General features: G+C 36.0%; 1 protein-coding gene across 1 annotated transcript in view; it reads left to right on the top strand.

Annotated features, from left to right (window-relative positions):
- LOC128218064 (pyrokinin-1 receptor-like) overlaps positions 1 to 13,534 on the top strand; it is a 32,360-nt gene extending 18,826 nt beyond the window's left edge. The window contains exon 4 of the mRNA XM_052925588.1: positions 11,426 to 13,534. Within this exon, the coding sequence (XP_052781548.1) occupies positions 11,426 to 11,965 (540 nt within the window). The 3' untranslated portion in view covers positions 11,966 to 13,534. The remainder of the gene's footprint in view (positions 1 to 11,425) is intronic.
- The last annotated feature ends 1,552 nt before the right edge of the window (positions 13,535 to 15,086 follow it).

Raw genomic sequence — 15,086 nt, 5'->3', positions numbered from 1 at the left:
CACATACGTACAGTTAACATATCATGTACATACAGTGAACATATCACGTACGTACAGTTAACATATCATGTACATACAGTGAACATATCACATACGTACAGTTAACATATCATGTACATACAGTGAACATATCACATACGTACAGTGAACATATCATGTACATACAGTGAACATATCACATACGTACAGTTAACATATCATGTACATACAGTGAACATATCACATACGTACAGTGAACATATCACATACGTACAGTAAACATATCACATACGTTCAGTGAACATAGCACATACGTACAATAAACATATCACATACGTTCAGTGAACATAGCACATACGTATAGTGAACATATCATGTACATACAGTGAACATATCATGTACATACAGTGAACATATCATGTACATACAGTGAACATATCATGTACATACAGTTAACATATCATGTACATACAGTGAACATATCATGTACATACAGTGAACATATCATGTACATACAGTTAACATATCATGTACATACAGTGAACATATCATGTACGTACAGTTAACATATCATGTACATACAGTGAACATATCATGTACATACAGTGAACATATCATGTACATACAGTGAACATATCATGTACATACAGTGAACATATCATGTACATACAGTGAACATATCACATACATACAGTGAACATATCACGTACGTACAGTGAACATATCATGTACATACAGTGAACATATCACATACATACAGTGAACATATCACATACGTACAGTGAACATATCACATACGTACAGTTAACATATCATGTACATACAGTTAACATATCATGTACATACAGTGAACATATCATGTACATACAGTGAACATATCATGTACATACAGTGAACATATCATGTACATACAGTGAACATATCATGTACATACAGTGAACATATCATGTACATACAGTGAACATATCACATACATACAGTGAACATATCACGTACGTACAGTGAACATATCATGTACATACAGTGAACATATCACATACATACAGTGAACATATCACATACGTACAGTGAACATATCACAAACATACAATAAACCTATCACATACGTTCAGTGAACATAGCACATACGTACAATAAACATAGCACATACGTACAATAAACATATCACATACGTTCAGTGAATATAGCACATACGTACAATAAATATATCACATACGTTCAGTGAACATAGCACATACGTACAGTGAACATATCACATACGTACAGTGAACATATCACATACGTACAGTAAACATATCACGTACGTACAGTGAACATAGCACATACGTACAGTGAACATATCACGTACGTACAGTGAACATAGCACATACGTACAGTAAACATATCACATACGTACAGTGAACATATCACGTACGTACAGTGAACATATCACATACGTACAGTGAACATATCACGTACGTACAGTAAACATATCACATACGTACAGTGAACATATCACGTACGTACAGTGAACATATCACGTACGTACAGTAAACATATCACGTACGTACAGTGAACATATCACGTACGTACAGCGACCATATCACATACGTACAGTAACTATATCACGTACGTACAGTCAACATAACACATACGTACAGTGAACATATCACATACGAACAGTGAACATATCAGGCATATACAATTAAAATATGAGGCACATACAGCGACCATATCACGTACGTACTGTGAGCATATCACGTACGTACAGTGAACATAACACATACGTACCGTGAACATATCACATACATAGAAATCACATTTGTACAGTGAACTTATCACGTACGTACAGTAAACATTTCACTCACGTACGTTGAACATATAACGTACGTACAGTAAACTTTTCACATACTTCACTGTTTTGTAATCGGTTTACGTTGTTTATGCAACCGACAAGCGGTCTTTGCGGCGGTTCGTGGTACTAGTATCTATATTTAGGCCTTTTTCGTAGTATTGCCCCGGAAATAAGTGAACATTTTAGAACAACAGTGCAAAAATATGACAATACGCCATAAGGCGTGGAGAAAAACGACAATAGTCGATAAACATTATACATTTTGTCGATCACTGCCTACATCCTAATTTCATACGGAAACATTGTTATGTCGCTTCAGGGCTATTCGTATTTATGCTGATCCCAAGTCAGCTGGGAGAGAAAGCACTCATACATAAGCAGTATGAATATTAATGGTCTATGGTCTAGCTTTGTTAAGCAAGAATACCGTTTACCAACGATCGAGTGATGAACGACAGAGTTAACATGGACGTTTTTGTTTGTCGACAAGATTAATTTATGACTGAACGACACTTTCAATTGAATATAATGAGCACCGAGTGAATTCCTTATCGGAATCTTGGATACTGCTTTAGTGTTATGCAATAATTCAACCACTAATATAACAAGCATTCATAAAAAAAATGGATATGATGATTTTGCCCCCTGTCTGTTACGCAATAAATATTGAGCTTCTTTTGCTCGTACTTTTATGTAATCAGGTGATGTTTTCCACCTTAAGAAGCATGGAGTGGGTGTTTTATTGTGGATTATAGGCTTAATGTTAATGTTTCTAATACGACAAAACTTTCTCTACACCGTTTATATTGAAGAATTCTTGCAACCACATGTTACATTTAATGCATACGAAACACTTAGCGTACAGTTGTAACAGATGACATTTACGGCTTTTCCGTTAAATATATTTTCAGCCTGTCAATATTTGATGATGTAAAAGTTTAGATTCAAATACGATTAGCAACAGAGACGAACATGGTAATCACTTGTAATGTCCATTTACAAATTGGTATACGATATTTGCCTGGTGACCTTTAAAGTCACGAGGGAACAAATACTTAAACGGTTAATTCACCTAATTGGTTTGCTGAAGTTAAAAAGATATATCCTGTCTGGATTTTCGCAGCATATCAAACCGCCTGAACGACTATTGTCTGCCGTATATAAGCAGATTAAAAAGATCGTTCGAATGATTGCTGTTTGGATTGTTACAGCAGATTATACAGATCGTTCGTATGACTGTCTGGATTACAGATCGATCGAATGATCGTTATCACGATTGTGACAGCATAATAACGGAACGTTCGAATGATCGTTGTCACGATTGTGACAGCATAATAACGGAACGTTCGAATGATCGTTGTCACGATTGTGACTGCATAATAACGGATCGTTCGAATGATCGCTGTCACGATTGTGACTGCATAATAACGGATCGTTCGAATGATCGTTATCACGATTGTGAAAGCATAATAACGGAACGTACAAATAATCGCTGTCACGATTGTGACAGCATAATAAAGGATCGTTTGAATGATCGCTGTCACGATTGTGACAGCATAATAACGGATCGTTCGTATGATCGCTGTCACGATTGTGACAGCATAATAACGGAACGTTCGAATGATCGCTGTCACGATTGTGACATCATAATAACGGAACGTTCGAATGATCGTTGTCACGATTGTGACATCATAATAACGGAACATTCGAATGATTGTTGAATGGAATAAAGAAGCAGATTATACATATCGCTCGAATGACGGTTTTTCGCAGTGTTGCAGCAGATTGCATAGATAGTTTGAATGATTTGAATACTGTTGTCGGGAATTTTACAGCAGATTGCATTGATAGTTTGAATGACTGTTGTCTGGAATTTTACAGCAGATTAAACAGGTCGTTTGAAGGATCGTTGTCTGAATTATCGATTCAGTTAAAACAGACTTTCAAATGGTTTCTTATCTGGGTTGTAGCAACAGATTATTCTGATAGTTCGAATGACTAATGTCCGGAAATTTTAAACATATTGCACGGATCGCTCGAATTATTGTGGTCTGGAGTTTAGCAGCACATTACACCGATCGTTCAAATGACTGTTGTCTTGATTGTACCAACAGATTAAACAGATCGTCAGAATGGCTATTGTCTCGATTGTAGTATCATACTAGCTTGAACAAGATTGGTCGAATGCATGTTCTCTACATTGTGGCAGGACAGCTCGCTGATCGCTCGAATGATTGTTGTCTACATTATTGCAGCCGATTACACCAATCTTTCGAACCACTGTTGTCTGGATTATAGCAGCATGTTACATAAACCTTTCGAACAATTGTTGTCTGGATAATGGCAGCATATTATACAAACCGTTCAAAGGAATGTTATCTCGATTGAAGTAGAAGATCGTTCGCATGACCATTGTATGGGTTATACAGCAGATAACACAGATCGTTCGAATGACCATTGTATGGGTTATACAGCAGATAACACAGATCGTTCGAAAGACCATTGTATGGGTTATACAGCAGATAACACAGATCGTTCCAATGACCATTGTATCGGTTATACAGCAGATAACACAGATCGTTCGAATGACCATTGTATGGGTTATACAGCAGATAACACAGATCGTTCCAATGACCATTGTATGGGTTATACAGCAGATAACACAGATCGTTCGAATGACCATTGTATGGGTTATACAGCAGATAACACAGATCGTTCGAATGACCATTGTATGGGTTATACAGCAGATAACACAGATCGTTCGAATGACCATTGTATGGGTTATACAGCAGATAACACAGAACGTTCGAATGACCATTGTATGGATTATACAGCAGATAACACAGATCGTTCGAATGACCATTGTATGGATTATACAGCAGATAACACAGATCGTTCGAATGACCATTGTATGGATTATACAGCAGATAACACAGATCGTTCGAATGACCATTGTATGGGTTATACAGCAGATAACACAGAACGTTCGAATGACCATTGTATGGGTTATACAGCAGATAACACAGATCGTTCGAATGACCATTGTATGGGTTATACAGCAGATAACACAGATCGTTCGAATGACGATTGTATGGGTTATACAGCAGATAACACAGATCGTTCGAATGACGATTGTATGGGTTATACAGCAGATAACACAGATCGTTCGAATGACGATTGTATGGATTATACAGCAGATAACACAGATCGTTCGAATGACCATTGTATCGGTTATACAGCAGATAACACAGATCGTTCGAATGACCATTGTATGGGTTATACAGCAGATAACACAGATCGTTCGAATGACCATTGTATGGATTATACAGCAGATAACACAGATCGTTCGAATGACCATTGTATGGGTTATACAGCAGATAACACAGATCGTTCGAATGACCATTGTATCGGTTATACAGCAGATAACACAGATCGTTCGAATGACCATTGTATCGGTTATACAGCAGATAACACAGATCGTTCGAATGACCATTGTATGGGTTATACAGCAGATAACACAGATCGTTCGAATGACCATTGTATGGGTTATACAGCAGATAACACAGATCGTTCGAATGACCATTGTATGGGTTATACAGCAGATAACACAGATCGTTCGAATGACCATTGTATCGGTTATACAGCAGATAACACTGATCGTTCGAATGACCATTGTATGGGTTATACAGCAGATAACACTGATCGTTCGAATGACCATTGTATGGGTTATACAGCAGATAACACAGATCGTTCGAATGACCATTGTATGGGTTATACAGCAGATAACACAGATCGTTCGAATGACCATTGTATCGGTTATACAGCAGATAACACAGATCGTTCGAATGACCATTGTATGGGTTATACAGCAGATAACACAGATCGTTCGAATGACCATTGTATGGGTTATACAGCAGATAACACAGATCGTTCGAATGACCATTGTATGGGTTATAGAGCAGATAACACAGATCGTTCGAATGACCATTGTATGGGTTATACAGCAGATAACACAGATCGTTCGAATGACCATTGTATGGGTTATACAGCAGATAACACAGATCGTTCGAATGACCATTGTATGGGTTATACAGCAGATAACACAGATCGTTCGAATGACCATTGTATCGGTTATACAGCAGATAACACTGATCGTTCGAATGACCATTGTATGGGTTATACAGCAGATAACACTGATCGTTCGAATGACCATTGTATGGGTTATACAGCAGATAACACAGATCGTTCGAATGACCATTGTATGGGTTATACAGCAGATAACACAGATCGTTCGAATGACCATTGTATGGGTTATATAGCAGATAACACAGATCGTTCGAATGACCATTGTATGGGTTATACAGCAGATAACACAGATCGTTCGAATGACCATTGTATCGGTTATACAGCAGATAACACAGATCGTTCGAATGACCATTGTATGGGTTATACAGCAGATAACACAGATCGTTCGAATGACCATTGTATGGGTTATACAGCAGATAACACAGATCGTTCGAATGACCATTGTATGGGTTATACAGCAGATAACACAGATCGTTCGAATGACCATTGTATGGGTTATACAGCAGATAACACAGATCGTTCGAATGACCATTGTATCGTATGGGTTATACAGCAGATAACACAGATCGTTCGAATGACCATTGTATGGGTTATACAGCAGATAACACAGATCGTTCCAATGACAATTGTATGGGTTCTACAGCAGATAACACAGATCGTTCGAATGACCATTGTATGGGTTATACAGCAGATAACACAGATCGTTCGAATGACCATTGTATGGGTTATAGAGCAGATAACACAGATCGTTCGAATGACCATTGTATGGGTTATACAGCAGATAACACAGATCGTTCGAATGACCATTGTATGGGTTATACAGCAGATAACACAGATCGTTCGAATGACCATTGTATCGGTTATACAGCAGATAACACAGATCGTTCGAATGACCATTGTATCGGTTATACAGCAGATAACACAGATCGTTCGAATGACCATTGTATGGATTATACAGCAGATAACACAAATCGTTCGAATGACCATTGTATGGGTTATACAGCAGATAACACAGATCGTTCGAATGGCCATTGTATCGGTTATACAGCAGATAACACAGATCGTTCGAATGGCCATTGTATGGATTATACAGCAGATAACACAGATCGTTCGAATGACCATTGTATCGGTTATACAGCAGATAACACAGATCGTTCGAATGACCATTGTATGGGTTATACAGCAGATAACACAGATCGTTCGAATGACCATTGTATGGGTTATACAGCAGATAACACAGATCGTTCGAATGACCATTGTATGGGTTATACAGCAGATAACACAGATCGTTCGAATGACCATTGTATGGGTTATACAGCAGATAACACAGATCGTTCGAATGACCATTGTATGGATTATACAGCAGATAACACAGATCGTTCGAATGACTATTGTATCGGTTATACGAGATCGTTCAAATGACGGTTATGGAGCTTTAAGAACATGTCACCAGTGGCGTAGCCAGCGTTACGCACTTACGCATGTGCGTAATATCAATATGAAAAATGAAAAGAAATATGGCTAAAAATGGCATCTAGTCGAGGGCTTAACTAGTTATTCATATATCAGAATAAAGGGAAGATCAGCATTGATTCTCAGTGCTAGATACGGCTTACTGAGCCTAAATCAATCACTTGGTGACTACAAAGACGGCGGCCTCGAACCAATTTATCCCTCCAAATACTCATCAGTGCTCAACTTGTTTTTCCCTGGGGAGCACCAGCCCCCCCCCCACGAACCCCCCTACGGCTACAGGGATATTTCCCTACCACACATACTCCCCCTTTCGTGCGTAACATTCTTTTAAGACTGGCTACGCCCCTGTTTACTGCAATCGTGGTGTTATATTACTCAAATGTTAATGGCATCCTTTTGGCATTTTAATGTCCAGGACCCATTTTCAATGACGTAGGCGTTTTGTTTCTCTAAAACAATACGTTTTAATGTAAATATTTTTAAATCTATTCTAAACGGTAATTTTTTACGTGTCACGCTATTGGACAAAATCAAACCATTTTCTTATTTGAACCTGAGAATGATTTTTACAATGCATTTGAAGATGAAAACCTTAATGGTTTCATTTCCCTATCCGAAAGTGAATTATTTTAAGAGCTTTCCTTCGCTGTTGATCTCCTGTGAAAACATCAAATTTAAGTGCCAAAAAGAGTATGATCGTTCAAAAGCACACGAAACATAACTCGCATGTACTTGTCGGTTTTTGGCCATTTAACTGATGGAAAGCGCAATATTGTCAATGTCTCCTTGCTCCGACTGTAAATAATTTCATTTTGTTATGTTCACACCGGGGGGATGAGCAAAAAAGTCACGTGACCACAAATGCAAACGCCAGTAGTATTTTGGCTCGATTGATCGTCAATCAAGGTAAGTTTCTTATCGATATTTTTGTTATACGCGAGCGTTCGTTCAAATGACATAGCGCAAAAAAGAATGCATTGTTTTGTCTTTCGATCGGTGTATTGGTCACCTTTCGTTTCCGAGAACACTTCGATACAAATTGTGTCCATGAATGCACCCGCACGTAGGTAGCGTTAAAATGTCACATATTTTGATAAATTGCCACATTTTATTCAAATGTTTGTGTTTCAGTTGTTCAATAATTGTTTTTAATTGCTTTATGAATACTTTGTGCGATGCAATATGTACAAAAATGCATTTTCTGAAGTATTTCAAATTTGGCAAACGTACGTAGTCTACCTAAAATGGCAAACGCACGTAGGCATCTTATTATAAGGAGCAAACGAATATTTCGTTAGCCTTTAATTGAAGATATTTATCCGCTTTATTATTAATTATTAAATATCCATAATAATGAAAGTTATATAAATTTATGATATGAACAAACATTGACACGATATTATGCGGGAGTGTTGCGGGAAATATGAGTTCTCGAACAAACTCTCATCCGTCCATACCGGTGGTATGCTCTTAACTAACTTAACAATGCTTGTTAAATGTTTATCTCGAACATTTAGAACAGCTGTTGTAATGTCACATTTCAGGGACCACACGTTTGATATAAAAAGTCAGAGTACAGTACAGTACGGGACTGTTTTGATAAATAGAAATGCATTACAGAAGGGAACTATTGGTGTGTGCTGGGAGCGGGCCGGACGCAACGATTCTAATATGCTTGTAACAGATCGCATGGGGATAAATATTTAATTTGAACATAATTTAAACATCTTTAATGAACCTTTTATTTAACCATTCTTTATGTTGTGATGATAATACTGTCATGATAATTGTTAATGACAGATATTGTGACAAAGATAACCATAAAATGACATTGCGGTGATACAATGACAATGTATGCTCTACCCGGAACAATGTTTATATCACTGAAAATACTCTTTGAACTGTATGTATAAGTGCTGTTTTACAGAAATAAAGACATTATAATAGAAATGTTCTTCATTTATTCTATAACTGTATATCTTAGATTAGTTTTATACATTGAATAAAATGATTGACAATAAAAGCGATCAGTTCTCCGTGGTGTATAACTGTTTCTGACAGCATGTAAATGGTTTTACACCGTCATGGCAGCGCTCATGCAATTTCAGCCCCCATGTCGTTTTCAAAGCATTCCCACAAACGTGGCAAACAAATGACTGAAACAGACACTGTCATTCATTAATTAAGCGCCACTTGATTTACTTCGCAAAATATATTACACAAATTGTAGTTTGTTAAAAGAATATCATCTGTAAAGGCATTTTCATAAAAAATACGTCTCGTGCAAACAAACGCTTATTAAAATCTTAAAAGATGGCTTATCTAGCTAAGTAAAACGACATAAAGCGTTTCACTTTCCCTTATGCATATGACCGCAAGCATTATGATAATAATAATAATTAAATATAAATTCAAAAATCTTACAGCAATAGTTATGGATATAAAAAGAATAAAAAGTTTTAAAAGCTTTCGACTTATACGATAACTCATTATTGTTATTATTATATAAGATGCCTACGTGCGTTTGCCATTTTAGGTAGACTACGTGCGTTTGCCTTATGAAAATGCCAACGTGCGTTTGCCAAATTTAAATTCTTCAGAAAATGCATTTGTTTGTACAAATTACATCGCACAGAATATTCATAAAACAAATAAAAGCCATTATTGAACAACTGAAAGTCAAAACAATTGAAAAAATGTGGCAATTTATCTTAATATGTGACATTTTAACACTACCTACGTGCGTTTGCATTCATGGACACAATTTGTATCTAAGTGTTCTCGGAAACTATGCAGACATGAATGGTGACCAATACACCGGTCGAAAGACAAAACAATGCATTCTTTTTTGCGCTATGTCATTTGAACGAACGCTCGCGTATAACAGAAATATCGATACGAAACTTACCTTGATTGACGATCAATCGAGCCAAAATACTACTGGCGTTTGCATTTGTGGTCACGTGACTTGTTTTGCTCATCCCCGGTGGTTCAATGATTCAAGCCAACCAAAAAAAACGAAAATTAGATTTTGGCTTTGAGGCTTTGAGTATTCAGTGATCTTCAGAAAATAAATTCCGTAGACAAAGAAAATATCGTGTATCACGTCGAATTCGGTGTGTAAACACGTATCCGTTGAGACCTCAGGTCGAGACGGATACATATTTGAACGTGTTTTAACTCACCAAACGATACGCGATGCAGGTCACCAGAAAAGCGTCCTATCATATTTTTCCATTTATTATATACCTTACTACTTTTCAATTTTCGGTTTCAATTTGATTTAAATTTACCGCTGTCTGTCAAATGTCCAAAAATGAAATGGCTTGCGCGTATGAATATGTTAAGTACTTTTGTGTATTGACGTCAAGGGAGGCTACTCCAGCGAAACAAGTCAAAAGTTACAGTATTCACTTTATTGAGCAAAATGAGAAGAAAATAGTTTATATCTCAGCAAAAAGAGAATTTATTAATTAGAATAACTATTAGCACACAGAAACAATTAGAATACATGTAGTAGAATGTAAACATTAGTTGTGTGGACGATATCGAGAGCACCACGATGCGAAGAGATACTACGTATGTAACACAATCAAATAGAAGATACGCTTGAAACAACATACTAGAATTACTTTTTTGGGGTGGGGGTGGGGGCAATGGGAATAGCAACCCGGCGTGTTTTCGACCCGCCGGCGGATCCGTAATGCCGTTTTTTGTACGTTTGCCTTGCTATAGAACCCTCCTTTACAAAATGGTAGAAATCAGCCACACAACTTATTTGCGCCTTATTTGCATTTTATTATTGAGATGTTTCGTATACATTACATACCTGTTTTGTATACTATAAACATACTGTGACTGGTTGAACAGTCATCAACATTTTCAAATTGATTGACTGTGATAAGAATAGTTATATGTAGCTGACAATAACGTCTTTTATTCTCACTATTCCTTATATAGATAAAGTAAGTGCTTGACAGGAGTTATCTCATTATTTATCTGTCTGCTGTATGACAATAATTAAGATTAATTGTTTTTCATGAATTCCAGGTTTGTCGGAGCCCCATTGATGAAGACTGGAAGAGATTCTATATCCTGCTGATGTCATCATGTTTCTTCATTTTACCAGCCGTCGGTCTCCTGGTGATCAACTGTCACATCTACTGGTTGTTAAGGCGTAGTTGTCATCAGTTCACTACAAGCGGTAACAAACGCGAGTACAGAAGGAGACAGAATCAAGTTGCAAACAACGTTGCCTCCATTGTGCTCATTTTTTTCTTGTGCCATCTTCCATTTAGAGTATCAGGCCTGTGGTTTACATTTGCCCCGACAGACAAAATACGAAACCTTGGCTTAGAAAAGCTTCTGCTTATCATTTACTCGTCAAGAATTTGTTTCTATCTTAATCACGCCATTAATCCTCTTGTGTATAATTTTGCGTCCAGTAAATTTAGAGAGACTCTACCAGAAATATGGACAAGAACTAAGCTGTGCCGATTGGTTGAGCGTGAATCAACACGCTCAGGGAGTGCAGCAAAATATACATTTAGAACTGCGACAACTGCTAATCAGGCACACTCCCAGCGTTGAACAATTGTTCCAACAGGACAGGTGATGTCATATGAAATCATTTGTAAAGGGATTGGAACCGACAACATACAACACTATGTTTTATGCCAGTTCAGAACCTTTTAATATAAACGGAATTGATTTCGTTTAAAATAAGGCATTTTATCCCTTCTGTATAGCCTGTATCAAATATCCAGTCTGCTGTCTCGTGCACCATACATAATATTCTTGTATATAGTTTATAATGTAAAGGTATATACATATGTGTGTGACTTTTTATTAAGGAACATCACGGTTTCCTTTATGTATATTGCATTGGATTTGTCATGCTTTATATGAATATTGGCAGTTGGCAGTATGAATATTGGCAGTGTTGGTACACAGGACTTTCATAACAAGTACAGTAGTGCCATGGATGCCTTGGCTACGTACCAATATTTGGTTTTTGTAAATTACTTCTTTGCCATTAAGTCTCATACAACATAACCATTCATTTTATTATGCATTCTGACAAGTGTCACCAATACGGTGACAACATATCAGGTCGCGAGTTTCATATTTCCGTTCGAATATTAATGTTTTATGGCTAAAAGCGTTACTAACGGTTTAAGAAAAGTGCATAAAACATCAAGTTTTGAAATTAAATATGAAAATCTCAGATCTGATTATTTGTCAGCAATCTTATATCACTGATTTCCATGCATTTTCGCATAAATTAGCTCGTTTCCAGACAAATAAATAAATAAATAAAGTTGTCAAAACGTTCAATCTCTGAGAGTGCAACTTTAAATGTTTTGCATTTGGACTTGTTATGCGCCAGCCGTGGCTCTTGTGAACTTGGTCATTTACGCGCTGTGGTACTGAGCTATTATTATGTTAATTAACACACTGGCTCCAAAGAAAATTTCAACTTCAGGGTTCTCACTTGTTTCCAACATTCGAATAACCTAAACACTAGAAACAAGTCTTACCAATGAATTGTTGAGAGGCAGTGAACATATAGTTAACAATCAAAGTATAGAAAGTATTACAAGAGACAGTCGGTAGAAACTGGACCTTTTCAGAGAAGAGGGGCATAATGTATTGTTTTCACTGCATAAATACAATAGAATGCCTAGGTTAAAATAATGAGCGTAATGTGTATCGTTAAAGAAACTAACAGTATAATGTATAGCAGTTTCATACCTTTTTCCTAAAATGGAAAAAGGTAAAGGAAGACGCAAATTTATCGAAGGAAATATGGAAACGATGAGAAGTGTTGCCCCACCAATTTGGTATGTGCTTATATACGGTTATCAATTCGTGTTTAAAAAACCCAGAAGAAAACCAAGACCTGTAGCAGAATTTGAAAGATACAATGAATATAACAGAAGAGAATATAGAAGCATGTATTAGGAACGCCGGCACTGTCTTTCGTAGTCCAAAAACTTTATGATTGTGTTTGTTTCTTATTACATTATGTACCAAGTGCTTTACATGGTGTACAGACATAGTTATGTTATGTCAGTTTATCTTTATATGTTGTGGTTTTGTACTTATATTATGACAGTTTTTATTATATTATGCGGATACATCTTTATATCATGTAGACATTTTATTACGTTATGTGCATACTTTATTATATTATGTGCAAATATCATTATATTATGTCCATACTTTATTATATAATGTGCAAATATCATTATATTATGTCCATAGGTTATTATATTATATTATAATAGTGTATGCTGCCGTCGAAGATTTGAATATATAGCCGGGATTTAAAATAACAGAAACAAATGTTGAGATTTAGATGTGACTATACCAAAGAGTTAACTATTTATCAAATATATTCTTAGAGATAATTATATTTTAGACATAAATTCTTTAGACATAAATATAAATACATTTTTTCTTCATAAGAATATACAGAATGTCATTATCACCACCATCTATAACAGTACATAAGACGACATTAATGCCGATACAAGTATAAAGAAATATTACAGACGCTGAATATGAAGTTAATATAATGAGTGAATACGATCCTGACACACAGTTGGAGCAAACTATACAGCCACTTTCTATTATTCTTAAAGGTAAATTTAGCACAAAAAACATAATATTAAATTAAATATAGCAGTAAACATAAGATTGGATATCAGAGAGATATCGTTGGGTATTTGAAAGCTTGATAAACATTCCATAACCATTGTTAAATATATGTATAAATCTATAAGTGGGTCTACATCACTACCATTACCATGAGCTTTTAAAAAATCAGAAAAATATAACTTAATACTAAAAAAACAAACACAAAAAAAAACACAAAAAACAAAAACAATAAATGTTTTGCTGGTAGCATTAAGCCATCATGTTACCAATACAAGTACATCCAGATAGAATTATTAAATGTAAAGGACACGTTTATGAAATCGATATCAAAAAATAAAAAGAGATTGTTGTTGTTGTAAATACTGTATTCAACATACAGCTCGTATTCAACAAGTGACAACAACTTACCAACTCCAAAATTCATTTAGTTTTACAAAACTAAAAATGCTTTCAAAATAAAGTTGAATTAATAAAATGAAAAGGAGTTAACACGAGCGATTATATCAACAATTTTAAGAGGTTTGATGATACCTATTTACCATTAAAAATATTGTTCTTTTTATTCCCAACTAACAGGGGCCGGTTTCTCAAAACCTCAATTAAATTTAAAAGTACGTTACCTTAACCATCCGTTAAATCCATAACTGACTGTTACTTAACGGTCAGTTAAATTTATGTTGCTCATAGCTATTCAACGCTGCCGTTAAGTAACGCTAGTCATTTAAATCGAACTTCCTGTCCCATAATTCATCTGTCACCATCATTTAGCATCCAGGATGGCAGACATCACTTCTGCTTATAATTCTGAAAAACAAAAAAGGAGAAAAAAACCTAATTTCACAGTAAGAATTTTAATAATAGAGCTTCACTGTCAACCCTAATAAAAGGGGTCATGAGGAAGGGCTTCAGGGCGTACTGCATATAATAAGACATACTAATGCAACTTGGCAAGGAAGGATGTGTCGCTGATTCATAAGTAAAATATCCAATAAAGAACCTTTAATACGTATTCTTATTACTGTAACAAAATTAATCTTATCTATCTAGC

This window comes from Mya arenaria, chromosome 14, assembly GCF_026914265.1.
Source record: "Mya arenaria isolate MELC-2E11 chromosome 14, ASM2691426v1".
Lineage (NCBI taxonomy): Eukaryota > Metazoa > Mollusca > Bivalvia > Myida > Myidae > Mya > Mya arenaria.
This window is presented reverse-complemented; position numbering and strand designations above follow the sequence as displayed.